Genomic DNA, 21,352 nt, shown 5'->3' on the forward strand with positions numbered 1-21,352 from the left:
GTAATTAAACAACGTGATATTTTTTTGTAAATAAGAATATTTTTATTTACAAATTTTAATATATATGTAAATTTAAAAAATTATGTAAATAATATATTAAAAATAGTAACGTATTTACATGTATAAAAAGTATTGAATTAGTTATATTTTTATTATATATATGTGTGTTTTTTATTTTTTTAAAAAAATTATAAACAAAGAAAAATCTTTCTATAATTTGTAAATTACTTAATTAATATTAATGATATATAATTATTTATTATAATATGAATGATAAATTATTTAATTTATATATTAAATAAAAATTTAAAACTTATTCAGTAAGACATAAATCAATACCCATAAAATAAAAATGTTTGTTGAACATAGAAAGTAGCATAATAAAAGTTTTATTGATAACCTACATAGATAATACATTAGGTGTTTCTAAAATCCCGCTACTTAAGACTTGTCATCTCGTCATTACTACCTATAATAAAACATGGGTCAAAGCCCTTATACTAAAATTCGTACTCTTACATTACAGCAGAAAAATCACAAATTTTGACCAACAACTACATTAATTCAGTGAAGGTTGTCTTCATAAAAATTATAGAAAATTTTATTATCTTTCTAATGATATAAATATCATTAAAAAGGGATTAAGACTTTAAATTTGTACTTGTAGTAGTTTATTTCTAAAAACATATGAAAATGTCACCTAAACTCTTTTGTGCTTTCCTTTATATTTATATATATTTAGATATACAAACATAGATTTTATATATTAAATAAAAAATTAAAACTTATTGGGTAACACATAAATCAACACCTAAGTTTGTATTTGTAATTTTATAATAGTTTATTTTTAAATAAAATATGAAAATGTTACAAAATTTTCTTTATATTTAAATATATATATATATATATTAAATTTATATATGGATATAGAATTTCAATATTAAATAAAAATTTAAAACTTATTAAATAAGACATAAATCAATAAAGAAAATATTTATTGGATAACACATTAATCAACACCTAAGTTTGTATTTGTAATTTTATAGTAGTTTATTTTTAAACAAAATATGAAAATGTTACAATTTTTTTTTTATATTTATATATATATATATATTAAATTTATATATGGATATAGAATTTTAATATTAAATAAAAATTTAAAACTTATTAAAAGATATAAATCAATAAAGAAAATATTTATTGGATATGGAAAGTTGCATAAGAAAAATGTTATTTATAACCTACGTGGATAACACCTTAGGTGTTTTTAAACCATGTGGGACTATAAGTTTATATGTGTAGTAGTTTATTTCTTAATAAAATATGAAAATATCACAAAATTTTAAAAATACACTAAAAAAAATCTAGCATGCCACCCAGACTCCTTTGTGTTTTCCTTTATATTTATATATAGATATATAGATTAGTAATTATTTATAGAAATGAATAGCAATAACTCACTAAAATAGGTAGATAAAGGATGGAAGTGGAATAAGTTACTAATTAACACCGTTGGCTGCTTGAAGTAAAAGACGAACAAGTCCTCGAGGATTGGAGAAAGCAGGGCTATGATCAGTATCAGAAAGAAAAATTTGGGAAGGTGGCCATCGGCGGATCATAGCATCTTGTTGCTCTTGCTTTATGACTCGGTCCTGCAATGTCTTAATGTACACTCGTCTCACGCTATCCGAGCACGGCCCTTCCACGAATGTAGCATCTTGGAAAGCCCTCAACGGTGCTGGCCTTACCACCATTTTCGCCAATGTCGAGTCCTAATAGTAATATTAACCAATATAATCATTTTCCCAAGATTTAAAGTGTGGGGATAACCTCTATTTCATATGTAATATATAGGGGTGGCAAAATAGGTTTCGACACGGTATACGAACACGACACGAATTTTTTGGATTAGGGTCGAGAAAATTAGACGCGGGTCGAAAACGGGTTGACGACACGAAATAAAAACGGATCAAATACAACACGACCCACTTAACATGAATGTGATACGTTTAACACGATTTTTTTAAAATAAAAAATTTATAATAATAATATAATTATACAAAAATATATATTTAGTGATTCAATGTAATTTTAAATTTAATTTAATTAAAAATATATAAATTTTTTTAATTTTTTATATATATAACAAACTATATATACATAAATGTATATAAGTTTTCTAATGGAGCTTAAATCTATTATTTTTCTCTACAATTCCAGCTTCAATAATAGCAAAACGGGTCACAGTGGGTCGATACGAATACGACACGATTTTTTACGGGTCGGGTTAGGGTTGAGATAATTAGACACGAGTCAAAAAACGGGTCGACACGCTTGACACGAAATATAAAAGCAGGTCACATAAAATATGACACGAACACGACATGATGACACGTTTTGCCACCCCAAGTAATATATTTAATTATTATATTGGACCTTCTGTTTTACAAAAGTTACCAATTGGACCCCGTGTTTTGTTAAATGACAAAATGGACCCTGTATTTTGTCAAAATAAAGTTTAATTATAATCCGATCTAAAAGTGCTATGACAAAACTATTTACATTTTTTGTATCTGTTCGTATTAAGCATTATCTTCAAGTTGGTTGTATTAAAACAAAAGTTGTCAAAAATTAAGCTCAGTGTCCTATTTTTACTATTTTAGAAAATACAGGGTCCATTTTATCATTTAACAAAACACAGGGCCTAATCTGTAACTTTTGCAAAATACAGGGTCCAAAATAGTATTTACCTTTAATATTATATTTAAAAATATTATTTTTTTAGTAAAAATACAGATAATAACTAATTAAATTGTATATACAATTTATTTTAAAAAAAAAATAATTGCATATACAATTTTTTTTCAATTTTTTTTTTTCAAAAAAGCAATTATCCCGACTCTCTCTTGTACATAAATCCGCCCTTGGTGTATAACATTCTATAGTCTACCACACAAGAATTAAATAAACCTCACTTTATAAATGGTCAAACTCTTAATTGGTATTTCTAAAAATAAAAGGGAATTTTTATTTTTTTGAGCGCAATTTCTAAAAATATAAGAAAAATATTTAGGTTGACCAATTATCTTATTTAATCAATATGAGATTAATTAATAGTATATAATTATTAGTTGGCTAATGAGTTCTATCTAAAGTGTTTGTATTAATCAGTAATAAAAAGAAGGCTAATTAGTAATTTTCCCTTCCGAACTTTGACATGTACTAAATCGTGTCCCCTGAACTTTTTGGACCGTTAAAAATTCCCCTCGAACTATTGAGATTGTTAAATTTAAAGACTTTTGTCTAATTTTAGTAAAAAATTCTAACATGGATCAAAGTTCAAGGGACATGATTTAGTACATATCAAAGTTTGAGGGGCATGATTTGGTAGATATCAAAGTCTGGGGAGCATGGTTTAGTACATAAACAATCAATGAAACAGTAAAATTGAATGAAATTAGACAAAAGTCCTTAAATTTAACAATCTCAATAGTTAGGGGGGAATTTCTAATGGTCAAAAAAGTTCAGGGGGCATGATTAAGTACATGTCAAAGTTCGAGAGAAAAAATTATTAATTAGCCTAAAAAGAATAATAAAAGCACTCATAATAATCTCTTTATAATAAGGATTCTTTAAAATTTTTAGCTAAATGTAATAAAAAAATGCTTCTATCGTATAATAGAGATGCACTCAAAATAATGCAATTTGTTCTACATGTAGAGAATGAATAGTGCATTTTCTAAATTTATTTTAATCATATATAAATAATATTTTATTTATGTATATTGTATATATGTTTAAAAATTATTATTTTAATAGTCTAAAAAATAAAAATAATATTAATTTAATGATGTAAAAAAAATATAAGGAAATTGATGTATAGTGTAATGTAAAAGTGCGTTGTAAAATAAAAAAGTATAATTTTAATAATGTATTTTAAAAGATAATGTTGCTAGTGGTCTAATGATCAAGTGGGTATGAGGCTTTTCCCTTAATGAGATTAATTAGTAGTATTTTTTTGAATTTTTCCCCATAAAAAAAAAAATTGTAAAAAAAAAAATCTATTTTTTATACAAATTGAAATTCAAAAAAAAAAAAAAAAAAGTTACACATAATACTAACTTTTGTCCAAACTTTACATTTATACATTTTCCTACTTATTTTTTCTATTTTACTGTTTTTTTATTTATAAAGCTTCAAAAAAAATCCTTCCTTATATCTCTTTATTTATTTTTTTTTTTTTGAAAGACTTATATCTCTTTATTTATTTGTTCATGCTAACTTCTCTTCCTCTCCTTCTCCCTCTCTTTATATATAAAAAATTATATAATAAGGGTACATTTTTATATATATTTTTTAAAACTTTTTCAATCTCTCAAAAAATTGTTTTTTTTTAAAAAAAAATACTTATTCTATTTCTTTTTTTTTTTTACTTTTACCTTTTCTTACTATTTCATACTATTTTTCTTTAGTTAATCACATTTTATAAAAAAAAAATATTAATTAATTTCTTTTTATCTTTACTAAAATATAATTCTTTTACTTTTACACTTTTTCTCATATTTTTTAACATTCTTTCTCTCTCTTACAAAAAAATTGAGAACAGTACTCCTTTTATATCTTTCTCTCTTTTTACATGATTAATAAAAGTAATATTTTTTTGTTAATGTTTTGTAGTTTATTCGGAGTTGATTTATGAATAATTTGTATTTTTTAACAAGGTTGATGTCTTGTTATTTTTCTATTGAATTATAGTTGTCTTTGTATTATTTTATAGTTATTTTTAAGTTTTTGTTTAGGTGTTTTATAATTATTTTTCTTTTATTTTTATGTTTTTTTTTACAATTATTGTTTAGTTTATGTACATTTTTTATAGTATATATTCTTAAATTATTCCACATAATTTTTTAGTTGTAGGGTTTAGGTTTAAGGTGCATTTGTTTCAAAATATTATTCCACATAGTATGTACACTTGTTTTATTATTTTTATATATTTTTTTAGTTATTTTTAAGTGGATTTCAAAATATTTTTTTGTTCAACATTAGTTATTTTTTATTTATGTGTATTTTTTTTATAGTGTATATTTTTAGTTTCCTCCTGATAATTTTCTTTTTGTTATATGTGTGTTGCTTTATAGTTTAGATACATATTTTTAGTTTATTTTTTGACATATTTTATTAAAATACAATAATACGATTTCTTTTTATTATTTTTTAATTAACACAATATGCAGTAGTAGTAGATATTGACATATTAATTATATATTTCCCATTATATTATATACCTCATTTTGAAACCATAAGATTTTATTATTTTTATTATTAATGTAATTTTTTATTTAACTTTTAAAAAATAAATTATTATTTTAACTGTCACTAACTTAAAAAACGAAAAGAAAAAAAAAAGTTAAAAGTATGAAGTTATAACAACAAATTTCATAAAAAAAAAAAAGTAACGTAGTAATACAAAAAGATAAATCAAGTTGTCAAAATTAAATAAAAATAAAAATTTGTACTACAAAAATATATTATTAAGGAGTTGATATTATTTTGTATATTGCAATTAGGTTCAAGTTTATTTTGTTGTTTTGTAATTATCTTTTTTTGTTTTATAGTTGTTTTCCTATTGTTTGTTAAGTTGTTCTAAAGTTATTTTTTAAATGTCTTAGTTGTTTTTAAGTTATTTTTTTATTTTGTTAAAATAAAGTATTTTTGTAATTTTAAAACTTTAATACAGTATTTTTAAAAACATGGTAAGTAAAAATGTAAGAAAAAAAAAAGTGAGACAATAAAAATGTAAAAATGACAAAAAAAAAAGAGGAAATTACACTCTATACCCTTTTTATATTGTCCTATTTTATTTTTACCTTCTTTTTTAAAATCTATCATTTTTACCTCTTTTATTAAACATTGTACCAATTTTGCCCCTGTCACTTCAAGATACTCTCCATGTGATTCTCTTATGTAAGGGTATTTTGGGTACAATACATATAAAAAGAGGTATGTTTCAAATAAATATAAAATTAGAGGTAAATTTGATTAATTGATGAATAAAAGAGGCATTTTTCAACTTACCCCAAAAAAAAAAAAAGTTTTGTAAGAACAAAATAAAAAGAAGAATATAACGGGGGTAAGTTGGAAAATGCCCCTTTTATTGATCAATTAATCAAATTTACCTCTAATTTTATATTTATTTGAAACATACCTCTTTTTATATATATTGTACCCAAAATACCCTGATATAAGAGAATCACATGGAGAGTATCGTGAAGTGACAAGGGAAAAATTGGTACAATATTTAAAAAAAGAGATAAAAATGATAGACTTTAAAAAAGAGGACAATATAAAAAGGGTATAGAGTATAATTTCCTCAATATAACGATCATCTTATAGAAGTGGGCTTGGTCCATGACAGCCACTAAGACATAGTTAACTTATTGGGCCTGAAGCTCCAGCCCAAAAAAGGTGATATGCTCGACACATTTTAAGTGCAAACTTTTTTTTGGTGATTTTTTAGGTACAACTACAAATTGACAAATTGTACATACAATGATGTATTAGTTTTTTTATCTGATAATTTTCTAAAGTATATAATACATGCACAACTATCTGCTCCAAATTATTACTGATATTATATTATGTATATGTATATTTTAATTAATTAAGTTGTGATGATGTTACCTCAATAGGGCTGGTATTATACATAAGCATACTCTGAAATTGAGGCTTTATGATGACACTGGTTGGAGTTTGGTCTGGCCCAAGCCCGTATATGAGCTCACTAACATCTCCGTATTCAGATAGATCAGGCTCCCCCTGCTCAAATCAATTACTCACAATATTAATTACTAATAATAGCAGTGATTTATCAAGATACAAACTATGATGTACTTATATTAGTTTCACCAAACTAATTAGTCAAATTTAATACATATTTATATACAATAAAGTGCATTTGCAGTACAAGACGGTTAATAATTTGAAAGGTGCATTAAGTTATTATAAGTATTTCATTTTCGGACGAAACTTAATAATTAATAGTTTTTTTTAAGGGAAAATTCATATTTTATACCGATTTGGTACGACAAAAAAGAATAAATATAGTATGTTAGTAGATTGCATTGATAAATAGTTAGTAAGGACCACTTTTTATTAAATTTAATAGATTACTTGCTGACTTTTTTTTTTTTTTGGAACAAACTACTTACTGACTTCTTAAAAACGAATAAATTTTATTAAAACTGATTTTTTTTATAAATCACATCAACCATAAACCATAGTAAGTATTTATCTAATTATCAAGACATATTTGATCTCTATCAAAAATAAATATATTTGATCAAACTACTTACTATTTTGACGTCAATAAATTATTAGTAAATTCAATGCAACCATCAATTCATTTCTCTATACATATATTTATTTATTATACTTTAAAAGTGTCAAACATTACAAAAAAAATAATAATAATGTTAATAAATAATATGAAGAACAATTATAATTAATTATAATGTATCACATCCCTATATAATGTTAAAGTATCTTAAGATGTGAAATAATAATACTCTTTGTGGATAAATATTTATACAGTGAAATCTAAACAATTTATAATTGAGTGATATAATAAACTTTATATAATTTTAACATCGAACAAATATTATATTATACGGTGTAGCAACAATACACGTACTATTATATAAGTTATATAACTAACACTTTTGACCAATGTATTAGTCTACACACATTTATGTGTGCATTGATGGTGTGGTGCGTTATTTTCTTTAGTTATTAACGATGTTATTACCCACTACTACTCATGGGCACCACTACATTCATCGAGATTATACTTAACTAATAATTAATGTAACATGTAAGTTCCCTTCTTTATATGTATTTTACTCTATCAACATTTGAGACTTTTTCAAAATGTTTAGCCGGTCAATAAAAATATTAAATTTGTGACATACCATATTAAATTATACCAATAATAATATGTTATTTTTTTTCATCTCTCGATTCTAACTAAGAACTTGGGGAAGCCCACATCATTTTCTTTTTGGCATGAATTAATCTCATTTCTCTTTTTCTTTTTCTTTTTAGTTGCAAATGCTAGCTCAAGTAATAAATCTAAAATAAAATTTAGAACGAAAAAAAAAATGAAAAAATAGATATTAATTAGCCTCATATAATTTTGGAAAATTCTATAATGCGCCCCCTTAAAATGAATATATTGATGCACCCCTATCTGTTTTAGCATCTGAAATAATTTTTTAATTAAATTTTTTCTCATGATCATGTACGTTATAGTTATTTAAGACATCCTGCAAAATTTTAAGAAATTCGAAAAAGTTTAACACGCTGAAAACTATGCTCAAATAGTATGTTACACGCGTGACTATTTTATTTTATACGCGTGTAAAATAGACTGTTTGAATATTATTTTTTATATTGTAAATTATTCCGAATTTTTCAAAATTTTGTAGAATATCTTAAATAGCTATAACGTACATAAATATGAAAAAAAATTAGACTAAAAAATTTCTCTGAATGCCGAAACAAGTTAAAGGTGCATCAGTGCATCCTTTTTAAGGGGTGCATTGTAGAATCATCCTATAATTTTCTATATATATATATATAATTATACGTACGTACGTCCTTTCTATCTTGATCCGTAGAAAAGCCGTACTTCAACATGTTGGCAGCAACATACACAGCCACATGAATTTTCTCACCATATTTGTGTATTGCATCCGTAAGGCTTAGCCCTCCAGCGCTATGTCCCACCAGTACTACCTTCAAAATTAATCAAAATAATATATATACATATATAAATATATATTCATCAAATTCTTAATTAATATGGAAATTTTTTGCTTCCATTCATGAGTAGGATAATATTATTAAGGTATATTTAAATTTTGAGTTCATGAATATATTATTAAGGTATGTTTAAAATATTCTAATTATTAGCCTATTAATAAATAGCAAGAGATAAGTATTTGTGTGTACCTTTTGGTTGGGTGGTAAGGAGGCCATAAAATTGGTGAGAGGCTGATTATAATGATCGAAAGTTAAAATGGTGTTTGGATCAGAAGAGTCTATGCCTGAGGCTTTAAGGTCAAGGCATGTGACTTTGTGACCGGATGTTTCAAGCAGAGTCCGGATCTTGTACCAGCACCAACCTCCATGGCTTGATCCATGGACTAGCACAAATTCTAGTCCTGAACCCTTCCCATTATTATTATCATTATTATTATTACTTTCACTTTCTCCTTCCCTTTCACCCATAATTTTCTTCTTCAACCCTGTACTACTCAATTCTACTATACTAGTACTACCCTAGACAGTAGATACTTATTGATACTTGTAATAAATAAATTTATATACATGACGCGGCCATAAGCCATTTTTAAACAACTAGTACCTCAATATGTGTGCCCAAGTGACATGTGTTAAACGGATCGGCCCACACGTATTGGACCACTAATTACTTAACGGATCGGGTTACATGCCCATGCAGTCGTGGCTCAACTCTGCACGTTTATTTGCGTCTAATATTTTAATGCGAAATTCTTATTTTTATGCATATTTTTTTTTAAAAAAAATTATTTACACTCAATAAATTTTAAAAAATATTTTATTTTATATAAAATTTACATTAATATTGTAATAAATTTTAAAAAAAAATCTTTCTATTTATATTCTTAAAAAATATAGTTATGAAATATATTTTAAATATCATGATAAAAAAATTAAAATAAAAAATTATATGAAAATTTTTGAGAAAATTGAAAAAAAAATTACATGGTTTAAAAAAATATAAAAATAAAATCAAATAAGATAAAATAATGTGAGGAAAATTTTTCAAAAAATATTAACGTAATCTTTAAAATTATTTAATTTTATTTAATTTTTTAACAATAAGGTGTAGTTGTGCAAATAGAACTACTTAGCATATATTTTAAAAATTATATTTTAAAAAAAAAATGTATAAATTCTATGAATGATGTAATTGTTAGTATTTTAATTGGGTCGGTCCCATAATAAACAAACTATTCTCCCCCTTGCTTTGTTAGTTTTTTCAACATTCTTTTTATTCTTTGAAAAATAGAATATGAGGTATTTATTTACGAGGAATTTTATCACATCAAATGATTTTCTAACTTTAATGAAATTTCAACGTGATCATTTTATTTTATTTAAAAAAAAAAAAAAATCACCAATCACTCTAAGTGTTGCTGACACGTGTAATTTCACTAGCTATACCTATTTTATAACTAGAAAAATCTCATTTTTAATCTCTTATTGATGTTCTATCAAGTTTTAACTCTTGACTTTTAGTAATTTGATAAGGGAAATTTGATAAATTATGCTTAAAGATTAGAGGTGGTGTTTAATTATACTACCCTTTTAAAAATTTTATAACTATTCTCATCTTTTAATAGTGACCCCAAAATACCCCTCTCCTCTAACCCAAAAAATTTGCCTCTTCTCCCTCTCATCTTCATTCACGCACTCTCTCTCTCCTCTTCACGATCTCTCTCTCTCTCTTTCACTCTCTCTCACTCTTCACGCACTCTCTCTCTCTCTTCACACACACTCCCTTTTTGTCACTGCCGCCGATCGACCCTCTCCCGGCCGACTGCCACCTCCACCATTTTCACCCTCAACCTCCACCTCACTCAACAAAGCAATGGGTAAGTGTTTTTCTTAGTAAATAGTCTAGTTTTTTGTTGAATTGCATGGATCTGAACATTGTTAGTTGTAATATGTGACTTTTGTGTCCTTGAAATGGAGGTAGAGTTTGTGGCTAACAGTCTGTGGTTTTCTGGGTTTTTTTGTTTTTTGCGATTTTATGCGACATCATGCGATGTTTTGTGCGATTTCATGAGAAATCTGAGGTTAGGGATGACATGATTAATTTTGGCGACTTTGTACGATTATTATACGATGTTATGTGCGATAATGATGTTTGGCGATTTGTGTGCGATATGTTGTGCATTGTTATGCGATTTTGTTGACTATGTGATATTGTGCGACTTTATGCGATTTCTTTCCTTTGTTGTGCGATGTTTGTGCGACATCATAACTGGTTTATATCATATTTGTGTAAAGCGATTATTGTACGATATTGTGCGATACTGTGTGCGATATAGTATGGTATTTTTAAATGTAAGTTTGTTTGTTTTTCTTTGGGATAGATTCATCTGTATTTGTGCCTGTACTGTATGATGGCGTTTGGACTTTGGAGGGTTTGAACTGGGTATTTGATTCCTCAAAAAGTAGGACATTGATATTGGACATTGACTGTACACTGAAAAAGTTGCATGAAGTTTTGCATGAGGAGTTGGAGGTGGACCCCTTGGTGTTTGAATTGAAGTTAGAAGTTCTTTACATGTACATGAAAGGCACTAAGTTTCCACCTGAGGTTTTAGTGAAAGATAGTCAACTACGAGTGTTCTTGAGCATGAAGGCAAAAATGAGTGTGGACAACTTGTTGCCACTATTTGTGACTAAGGTGAAGAAGAATGTGAATTTGGAGCCTACTTCCCGGAATGTAACCCCTAGAAGTGTTGTTGGGACCTTTGTCCCGCAACCGATCTCGGGGTTGGTTTGGACGAACTAGTTGGCACTAATGTAGATGATGAGAGAGTGGGTATCGCATTTGATCATTCAGATGAGTTCGATGCTCCCTTTTACAACAATGATCGTGTGGTTGATTTAGGTGGGGATAATGATGTGGCTACAGAGGTACCTCCCCTGAGGATAGAACTAACTCCTAGAACCCAAGTAGAGCGACAAAGAAGACCCCACCGTAGTGAGAATCACCAAACACCAATAACTAGTAGCAATCGGCCAAGTCCTTCTAATAGTACTCCTATATCTGAATTTGAAGTTTCTACTAAATTCAAACCACTTATGTGGACAAGGAAGACATAGAGGAAAATAATGTGTATACAACATCTCTTAGTGGTACGCCTTCAGGGGAGATATATCTTGGCAAGTTGTACAAAAACAAGGAAGAATTGAAGAATGTAGTTGGTAGGTATGCACTGAAAAATAATTTTGAGTGGATGGTAAGTAAGTCTGGCACTGATGTGTTTTACGTTACTTGTAAGGATGAAAATTGTAAATGGAGATTAAGGGGAAGAAGAAGGCACTTTGTGACATGTTTGAGGTTACTGTGTTTCACAACGAACACACATGTAACTTGGATTCTAGACATTCTGATCACCGGCAAGCAGCACCGTGGGTCATTGGTCACATTATTAAGAACAAGTACACATCAGATGGATCTAACTACAAGGCAAAAGACATACAGAGGGATATGTTTGATGAATATGGCATCAAGATGAGTTATGAGAAAGCTTGGAGATGTAGAGAGAGACAGTTATGTACAAGAGGGGTACTCCAGCAGAATCTTATACGAAATTATATGGTTACTTCTACATGCTGGAACAGAATAATCCAGACACTATTACTGACATTGTCAGCGAGGATAACCGGTTCAAGTACTGTTTCTGGTCACTCGATGCTTGTAGGAAGGGATTTAAGTATTGTCGTCCTGTGATTAGTATCGACGGAACATTCTTGAAGACGAAGTATGGAGGAACACCGTTAGTTCTTTGTTGCGTACGATGCAAACAACCAATTGTTTCCGGTAGCCTTTGCAATTGTTGACAGTGAGAATCATGACTCTTGGAAGTATTTCTTGCGAAAGTTGAAGGAAGCCATTGGTCCGGTTGAAAATCTTATGTTCATATCGGATAGGCATCAAAGCATTGAACATGCTGTTGATGTTGTTTTCCCAGAAGCATGCCACTGTGCATGCTTCAAGCATATTACTATGAATGTCAATCACAAGTTTAAGACTGATGTATGCAACAAGCAAATATGGCTTGCAGCTTACGCATGGAACAAGACGGAATGTGATAGGCATTTTGAGGTGCTGAAACAGATGGACCCTGCCATTGCTACATACGTCGAGCAAATAGGGTTTGAAAAGTGGGCTCGTCCTTATTGTCCAGGCGATCAGTACAACATAATGACAAGCAACGGCTATGAAAGCTTCAACAAGGTGACGAAGAATTCGAGAAAATATCCAGTAACTATTTTGGTTGACTTCATCAGGTTCACACTTCAAAATTGGTTTGCTTCTCGTCTCGAAAAGGCTAGTAAGTGCGCTACTCCTTTGGCTACTACTTTTGAAAATGATTTAAAGGATCAACACAAAGATGGTATGTTCAGGAGTGTCCTTCGTAATGGTGCCCAATTGTTCAACGTTGGTACGAGTCCTCAAGGTGAGAGAGGTGGTGATGTGAACTTAGTGGAGAGAACATGCACTTGCGGACTTTTCCAAATGCTGAAAATCCCTTGTCCACATGCATGTGCCGCAGTTAGTCAGAATGTGAGCGTGTACACACTTTGCTCTCCATATTACACTAAAGAAACGTGGAAGAAAACCTACGATGCCACAATTAATATTGTTGGCGAGGAGGATGAGTGGGTACTACCGGAACATATCAAGAACATAAGAATCGGGGTACCAGTGGAGAAAAAACCAGTAGGTCGGCCTAGGAAGAGCAATGCAGGTAGAAGACCGACGAAGCGTCGACCGTCTAGTGGTCAGGTGGTAGTGGAACCTCGTCATTGTTCGCTATGTCACGGTTCAGGGCACAACAGAGCTACATGCAAAGCTCGAGTTTGAACCATTTCTCCAATTTTTAAATGAATATGTGTTGTAACTGATTAATAATTTGGATATTGTGCTTTTTTCTCCTAGATTAATAATTTTTTGGTTTGTTTACCGATTTTAGGCGACATTATGCGATTACTGTGCGATTTGTAACTGACAGGAGCTAGTTTGCAGTTTGTTTTGTATTTTTTGGCGATATCCTGCGATTATTGTGCGATTTTTGTGCGATGTTAACTGACAGGATCCTGTTTTTGAGTTTGCTTTGGTTCTGTATTTTTGGCGACATTGTGCGATTATGTCGCGATTTTTCTGCGATGTGAAGTAATCTAGATTTGTTAGTTTGTGTATTTTGGCGATATTATGCACGATGAATGTGCGATTTTAATGCGATTCCTAGTGAAATAATTTATCAAGAAGTCATCTTCTCACAGGATTTATGAAAAATTTAAAAAAGAAATAAATTGATACAAGCAACAATTTAAATAGCTTTAAATTTACTTGTTATATATAAATTTGGTGAGATTATAATACAATTACAAAAGGGGAGTTTATGTGTACAAGATTAACATTGCAAAAACCTACAAAAAACTACCACGTTAAGTTCTGGTAAAATAGGTCCACACACCACCTATGTCTAAAGGTGAGCATGTTATCATCATGCACATGCTCCAACGAACGATCCAGCATCAAGTGCTCAATGTGCTCCATGGCATACACTCCACAATTGCCACTAAAAAAAAAACTAAATATTAGCAACAATTAAGTTAAGTAATTCATAATGGAGTGCAAAATTAAATAAATTACTCAAAATATACTAAAGAAAAAGAGATTCACCTGCCGTTCGTTTGTGGTACAACCTCCGAGGTAGCTCGTCTATAATGGAGGGGTAGGAGCTGACTGAGATCGCCCAACTCCACCGGATGTACATAATTGTTGTATTGGAAATAACCGCTATCTCGAATTAGATTTGCAAAGAGCTCGCTGTAAGGCTTCAAATATGACTCCATGGCTGCCTCAACGGTGGCACCGATATCGGAATCATATACAATGATCTCCCAGTTCTCGATATCCACCTCAACTGCCACCCAGTGGCGCTCTTTGGGAAGGTGCAACACAAAGTATATGTACTCCTGCTTCTCCCAACATGGCAAGTATCTGTGCGGTATCCCCTGCACGTAGCTCATGACGCTCTCATCCCATTTGATCTTGCTCCTGTCACCCTCACACATATTCCAAAACATGGAAAAGAACTCGTGGAGCGAGATGTGTCCAAAACTACACCTTTTCGGGTGTAGACTTCCGGGTACAGGGTCCGTCTTCTTCTCAATAAGTGCGCCATGGCATCAATTTGCTGTGTTCCAAATGAAAACAGTTAGAAAGAAGTCGCATAAAAGTCGCACAACGAATCGCAGGAAATCGCACAACAAATTACCAAAATTGTTTCAAATAATCGCACAACAATCGCACAAAAATCGCACAGTAATCGCGAACCAACATAATCAGTTTATAATCGCAAGTACATCGCACATAAATCGCATAAAGTCGCATAAACCAGATTACATATAGAGTGAGTATAAATCGCATATAAATCGCATGTAAGTCGCATATAAGTCGCACAAACAATAAAAAACACAATAAATTAATTCTGTTAAGAAATAACTTACAGCATCTTCGAGCCATTCGTTGAGCACCATCAACTTCACGAACCACGATCTAGTGGCTTCGCCAAAGGTGAACATCCCTAGGACGGCCATTGTCCCTAGCATAAGTGATCCACTTCTGGAAAAATTTTAACAGCCGGGCGTCCGCCGGTTTCAGGGTGTCTACTACCACGGGCCCTTGTCGTTGTTTCTTCTTCCCAGCAGTGTAGTCATTCAAGAAAACCGGCTTGCGCTTTCGCCTAAGCCTACAGAACTCCACTCCATCCGGTGGCCCACCGCAACTCTTCCACATCCTGAGATTCAGTATCACCCAGCGAAATGACAATGGCGTTTGCAGGAGTAGAAGGAACGTCACATGCGTCAGGTTGCCAATCTTCGGGTAGACATCATCATCATCATCATATGTCGGCGGTGATGGATGTACCGTCCGTAATGGCTCGCCGTGTCCGATGGTGTGGGGTCCGATTGCCGTGCCGCCACGATGGTTGTGTCGGCTCCGAAGGCTGCTTCTGTAACAAACTTATCACGGTCGCAATTTGATCCATGATAAGATTCTTCATCTCTTTCTGACTTCTCTTGAAGTCAGCCTTCATCTCAGTCTGGGCAGTGAGAATCGCAACTTGTTGCGCTTCTACCTTCTCCAACCTCTTAGCCAACAAGAGGTAGTTCGAGTCATTGGCTGGAGCAGAGCTTGGGGGCACAGTGGCAGGCGTTGGGGGCACGGTGGCAGATGTGGAGGCGTCTGGTGCTTCTTTGGGTGGGGATGGTGGAATAATTTTGGACTTTTTCACATAATCCGCCACCCGTTCGGCTTGGGTCTGGAATGCGGTCGAATCTTGCGCCCCGACTTGCGTTTCTTCGACCTCATCCAACCCCATTTCCACCGTGGGGACCTCACCCTCACAATTGCTCTTCCAATAGTCCACCTCCCAATTCCTAGGATACAGAATTTGAAGAACAACCATCTGGAAAAAAATATATATTAATTATCGCACAAAAATCGCACACACGTCGCATAAAATCGCATAAAATAGCAGAATAATAGCAGAATCCTATTCAGCATAGTGAAATCGCACAAAAATCGCACGAAAATCGCATAAACACGCAAAATGAAACAGTTGCAAATGAAATAGGTCTAACTCGCACAAAAATCGCATTGATATCGCATAAAGTCGCTAAATGAAACAGAGGCAAATGAAAAACATGTTTAAATCGCACAAAAATCGCATTAAAATCGCATAAAATCGTTGTAAAGCACAATTTAGCAAAAGAAATACCAAAACAACAAAGAAAGTCAGATTGGCATACCCTCTTCTCGAATAGGGTAGCGACATCAGGTTGCTTGACATCATGTTTCGTAACTGTGTTGGGGGTGCTCCAATTCAACATTCGAGGGAATCTAGTCCCTCTGCACTGCCCGTACTTCTTCCCCAAATCCTGCATCACCTCAAAGGCCCAGTATTGTAGCGCCGGTGCATATCCGTAGACATTGTACTTCGCCTCTGGTTGAGTAATTTTTTTCTCCTTCTTCCCTTTCTTCTTATCCTTAGTAGATTTATCAAGGTAGTTCTTCCTCAGGTCAGTCATACTTTTGGCTGTGGATGACAACAACTTCTGATATGAAAGAAGGCCCCACGGATATTCGAAGAACTTCTCCTCGTTTTCTACCAACTTCAGCATATCCGACCATATGTAAACACCCTCAGCCCTAGATAGAAGCACTCCTTCAACAAATGCACACGGCCCAGCTTGTACACGTCGTCGGCCACATCGCACGCCTCAAAAGCTAGCCAAAGTGGTTTTGAAAGTGACCCGTTTGGCATTAGTGAGGTAGTCCCGAAATATCCGATCGTACTCACATAGTGTATTCAATTCTTCAGTCGAGGGGCCACCGCTCATCTTCAGTCCCGTAATCAATCCAAACTCAGATCTTCCAAATCTGGCCTCGGTTTTACCCACGTAAAACCACACTTCATCATTCTTTACCTCACTCACTTTCATTTTCCTCAACAGTAGTTGATGCACAATCACCCCGGAGAATTTCAGTTCATTCGCATTCCAAAAAACTCCAAAAGGAGTTTCCTTCACCCTCTCGGTCAGGTTAAAGGCTTCAAACTTTGCTTTAATAGAAGCAAAGTACCCATTTCCTCGGTAAGTGATACGCCCAGGAAAATGCTCAGCCAAGGGGAGAATGAGTTCTGGAGCCATCTGCAAATACAAACAGGAAGATTATTAATCGCATAGAAATCGCATAGAAATCGCATAACAAACGAGTGAATGACATGCAACATCGCACAAACTCGCACATAAATCGCACATTAATCGCACACCAGAATAATCCTGGTTGGCAACATATTTGAATATAAATCGCACACCATCGCACAAGGAATCGTTAAAAATCGCACAAATATAAAATTGCAAACACAATAGCCATAAAATCGCACAAAGTCGCAGAAGAAATCGACAAAAATCGCACAAATATAAAAATTGCAAACACAATCGCTATAAATAAAATCGCACAAAGTCGCACAAGAAATCGACAATAATCGCACAAAAAGACGTTTCCACATTAAATGGTAATTAATGTGACATTTATTATCCCGCCTAACCAACTACTTGATTATGTCGCTAACATATCGCACATAAATCGCTACATGTCGCGAAAATTGCCCAGATTGCTTTTTGCATGACAAACATGTGTACAATTGTGTAATTCAATTTTTACATTTATTATCCCACCTTCCCAACCACTAGTTTTCTCTATAAAAGCCAATTGTCTATCTCATAAGTTACACATATTTTCTTAATTTTTTTCCTCTTAAGATAATTCTCTTAGCAATGTCTACTAGAAGGAACAAGGGCAAATATCCGATTCTTACTCCTGAAGAGATCAAGCAGGAGCCTGATTGTGGGGAAATTACGCCTCAAATGCAAAAAGTGATTGACGACATGAAACGTTTTGAACATGAACGGCTTATGAATGAGTGGAGGTTTCTAAAACTTGAAAAAAAATTTAACAAAACAGGTGTATGGCCGGCTCCACCACCAGGGTTCCCCGAAGGCTGCCGTCGCTGCAAGTTAGGTTATCTAAATGGTAAACAGGTGAAGCCTGGATCTCTATGCAAATATTGCAAGGCTACACTTCGCTTTGAGTCGCAAATGTAATCGTTAAACGTCGCTAAATATCGACTTTTCACTGAATAAATAAAAGTTTCATTAATGTCGCTATATGTCGCTAACTTAATCGTGAAACGTCGCTATTTTTCAATTTTTTCCAGAATTGATAAAAGTTCTTCCTACATGTCGCTTTGAAATCGCACATAATCGCACAAAAATCGCACAACATAAAAAACCCCAAAATTTATCTCCCTAAACTCAGTTTCTTCCCCAAACTCTAAAATTGATAAATTTAAACAAATACATTTCAGTTATATCACAGATGCACAATGTATATGATAAATTGCAAAAAAAAGTTAAGTTTAGCCCATACCTGGTTCGTGGATTGTGCTTGGAGTGGGTCTCGTGTGGGTCGTGTGGGTAACACTTGGAAATTTCTGATGTCAGTAAAATCGCACAATAAGTCGCAAATAAATCGCATAATGTCGCCAAAATTCAAGACGTTGACCACATTCTATAAATCGCTCAAAATCGCACAACATCGCATAATATCGCTTAACATACCCAACACAGAAAGTCTACAACTTAATCGCACAAGATCGCACATAAATCGCACAAAAGTCGCAAAAACACAAAAACACATGTACAGACTCCAGACACGTCGCACAAAAGCGCACATAGAATCGCATAAAATCGCACAATAACCTAAAAACCCAGAAAAATCTACTGTTCGAAACCCACATTCATCCCACAGTTTTATTGCACAAATTATCCCCAAAAAACATACAAAATAACAACTTTCAATTCAATACCAGATTCAACCACAAATGTATGCATTTTAAAGAAGAAAATTCAAAGAAAAATTCCACGAAAACTAACCTGGATTGCTATGTTCGTGGGATTCGACTGGGTCTCCTTGTTCGCTCAGGCGTCAGTCGATGGGGTCGATTGGAGTGGGTTCGAGGGTTCGTCTGGGTTCAAGGGTTCGGTTCGTGCCCGTGGGTTCGTCGTCGTCGTCGTGGGTTCGTGGGTTTGTGGGTTTGTGGGTTCCTGGTCGTCTGGTGGTTGTTTGGTGGTCGACTGCGATTTTGGTTGTTTGGTGGTCGACTACGTCTGGTGTGGTTGTTGTTTGCAGCGTCGGTGGGGAGAGGGAATGAAGAGAGAGAAGGTAGAAGAGAGAGAATAGAGTTAGAGGGAATGTGAGAAGTTTGAAAAGACAGGGGTATTTTTGGAAGATAATTAAAAGATAGGTATAGTTTTTTTATGTGTAATAATTGGGTATAATTAAACACCCTATCTAATTTTTTAGCATAAATTATCAAATTTCCCTTTGATAAATAGTTCTTAAAAAAAAATTAAATACAAATCTACACAAAAACTAACTTTAAAAAATGGTTTTTTTTTTTTTGACATAATAAAAATGATTAATTTGAAATAATTAAAAATTGGTAGTGGGTTCTTTTCCAGTTTCTTTTGGGAAGTGAGAAAGTCATCATAACGTGCAAAGTTTTCTTTCATTAATGAGTTGTGATATTATACTATTTACAGGGTCCCGTGTTAAATGAGATCATTTAGTATTTTAGTTTATAGTTTATTCAAAATCAAACAAATAAAAAATAAAATATGTAGAAAAGTGGCTGTCCAACCCTCAAATTGCAGGCCAAATAGCGAAAATGTATGCGTAGTATCAGACACGTATCAACATGTCTTTAATTTGTATGAATACATAAATAGAAACATAACCTAATTTTTTATTATTTATATTTTTCAATTGATATAATAATATAGCAAAATAGGAAAATTCCATGAGCACTCCAGTAACTAGAGTGGACACATCTAATCCAATTTAATTTATTTTATACAATTATCTCATATAAAAAATTAGATATTTAATTATAATTTGATTAGATTGAATGTTGAAAGTTAGATTTTAATTAGATTAGATCGGTTATTAGATGCTAATCTTAAAATTCAATTAAACATCTACAATTCAATTACATCTAATATATATTAAAAAAAATATTTATATTTATTTATATATAATAATAAAAAAAGGATTTTAACTTTTCTTTTGTTGAATTTGTAATACTTAGTTGTTTTACATATTTATTTTCATGATGTTTTATTCTTTTATTAGTTGGTAGTTTTGTTGTTTTAATTATTTTAAAATTTTGGTTGTATTAAATTTGTAAAGATGATATTTTTATGTAGTATTAAACTTAAATGAAGGTTAACATATAGTTTTTAGGTATGTTTTTTCATATTTCTAAGTTAATATTAAAAATTAGGTGTGCAATTGGATATCCAATTAAAATACTGATCCAATCCAGTTAGTAATTAAATTAAGAAAAAATTACACTCCAGACCCATTTTTATTATTTTTTATTTTAATTTTTTACCTTTGTTTTATTATTCTTTAATTTATATCAAATTTTATAGGTCATATTCTCATTATGTACATTAACGACACTAATTTTAATAAGTTATGTGAGATTATATTTAGTACTTTAATTATAAAAGAGGGTATCTATCAATTAAAAATATTTTGTAGTTATATTTGGTTAATGTGTAATAAAAAAGAGTAATTCTCAACTTATCCCTTGAATTAGATTGGATTGAATTTGAGGTTTAATTGGATTGGATCGAATGATATTGATTCTCCAAATCTAATTACTAATTGGATTGGATTAGATTAAGTGAAAAATGTTAGATTTGATCGAATGTCCAATCACTAATTATAATTTCTCAATTCTAGAGATTTTATTAAAGTCTAAGTTTATTATTTATGACATATGTGAAAATTACTATTTTTATGATTTTTGATCGGTAACGATAGAAAATGCGACGATTTATCCATTAGAGTCGCACGGGAATAGTT

The 21,352-nt window shown here is 31.6% G+C and overlaps 6 protein-coding genes across 6 annotated transcripts; 2 read left to right on the plus strand and 4 right to left on the minus strand.

Annotated features, from left to right (window-relative positions):
* Window positions 1-1,279: 1,279 nt before the first annotated feature.
* LOC115718669 (methylesterase 17-like) lies at window positions 1,280-9,378 on the minus strand. The gene is made up of 4 exons (XM_030647492.2): window positions 9,010-9,378; window positions 8,653-8,793; window positions 6,682-6,816; window positions 1,280-1,772 (listed from the first exon to the last, which is right to left on the minus strand). Exons 1-4 carry the CDS (start codon window positions 9,286-9,288, stop codon window positions 1,500-1,502), a joined length of 828 nt encoding a protein of 275 aa, XP_030503352.2. The 5' UTR covers window positions 9,289-9,378; the 3' UTR covers window positions 1,280-1,499.
* Window positions 9,379-10,357: 979 nt separating this feature from the next.
* Window positions 10,358-11,940, plus strand: LOC133034354 (uncharacterized). Its single transcript, XM_061109421.1, has 3 exons — window positions 10,358-10,697; window positions 11,202-11,570; window positions 11,678-11,940. Exons 1-3 carry the CDS (start codon window positions 10,694-10,696, stop codon window positions 11,938-11,940), a joined length of 636 nt encoding a protein of 211 aa, XP_060965404.1. The 5' UTR covers window positions 10,358-10,693.
* A 193-nt stretch (window positions 11,941-12,133) lies between these two features.
* On the plus strand, window positions 12,134-13,708 carry LOC115713453 (uncharacterized). Its single transcript, XM_061109422.1, has 3 exons — window positions 12,134-12,406; window positions 12,463-12,602; window positions 12,685-13,708. The coding sequence occupies exons 1-3, from the start codon at window positions 12,134-12,136 to the stop codon at window positions 13,706-13,708; spliced, it is 1,437 nt and encodes a 478-aa protein (XP_060965405.1).
* Window positions 13,709-14,157: 449 nt separating this feature from the next.
* On the minus strand, window positions 14,158-14,941 carry LOC115725570 (uncharacterized). Its single transcript, XM_061109026.1, has 2 exons — window positions 14,531-14,941; window positions 14,158-14,426 (listed from the first exon to the last, which is right to left on the minus strand). The coding sequence occupies exons 1-2, from the start codon at window positions 14,935-14,937 to the stop codon at window positions 14,285-14,287; spliced, it is 549 nt and encodes a 182-aa protein (XP_060965009.1). The 5' UTR covers window positions 14,938-14,941; the 3' UTR covers window positions 14,158-14,284.
* Window positions 14,942-15,755: 814 nt separating this feature from the next.
* Window positions 15,756-17,090, minus strand: LOC133034355 (uncharacterized). The gene is made up of 2 exons (XM_061109423.1): window positions 16,666-17,090; window positions 15,756-16,322 (listed from the first exon to the last, which is right to left on the minus strand). Exons 1-2 carry the CDS (start codon window positions 17,035-17,037, stop codon window positions 15,756-15,758), a joined length of 939 nt encoding a protein of 312 aa, XP_060965406.1. The 5' UTR covers window positions 17,038-17,090.
* Window positions 17,091-17,136: 46 nt separating this feature from the next.
* LOC133034356 (uncharacterized) lies at window positions 17,137-19,347 on the minus strand. Its single transcript, XM_061109424.1, has 2 exons — window positions 18,848-19,347; window positions 17,137-17,565 (listed from the first exon to the last, which is right to left on the minus strand). The coding sequence occupies exons 1-2, from the start codon at window positions 18,953-18,955 to the stop codon at window positions 17,137-17,139; spliced, it is 537 nt and encodes a 178-aa protein (XP_060965407.1). The 5' UTR covers window positions 18,956-19,347.
* Between the last annotated feature and the right edge of the window lie 2,005 nt (window positions 19,348-21,352).

The sequence above is a fragment of the Cannabis sativa genome, chromosome 2 (genome assembly GCF_029168945.1).
Source record: "Cannabis sativa cultivar Pink pepper isolate KNU-18-1 chromosome 2, ASM2916894v1, whole genome shotgun sequence".
Classification (NCBI taxonomy): Eukaryota; Viridiplantae; Streptophyta; class Magnoliopsida; order Rosales; family Cannabaceae; genus Cannabis; species Cannabis sativa.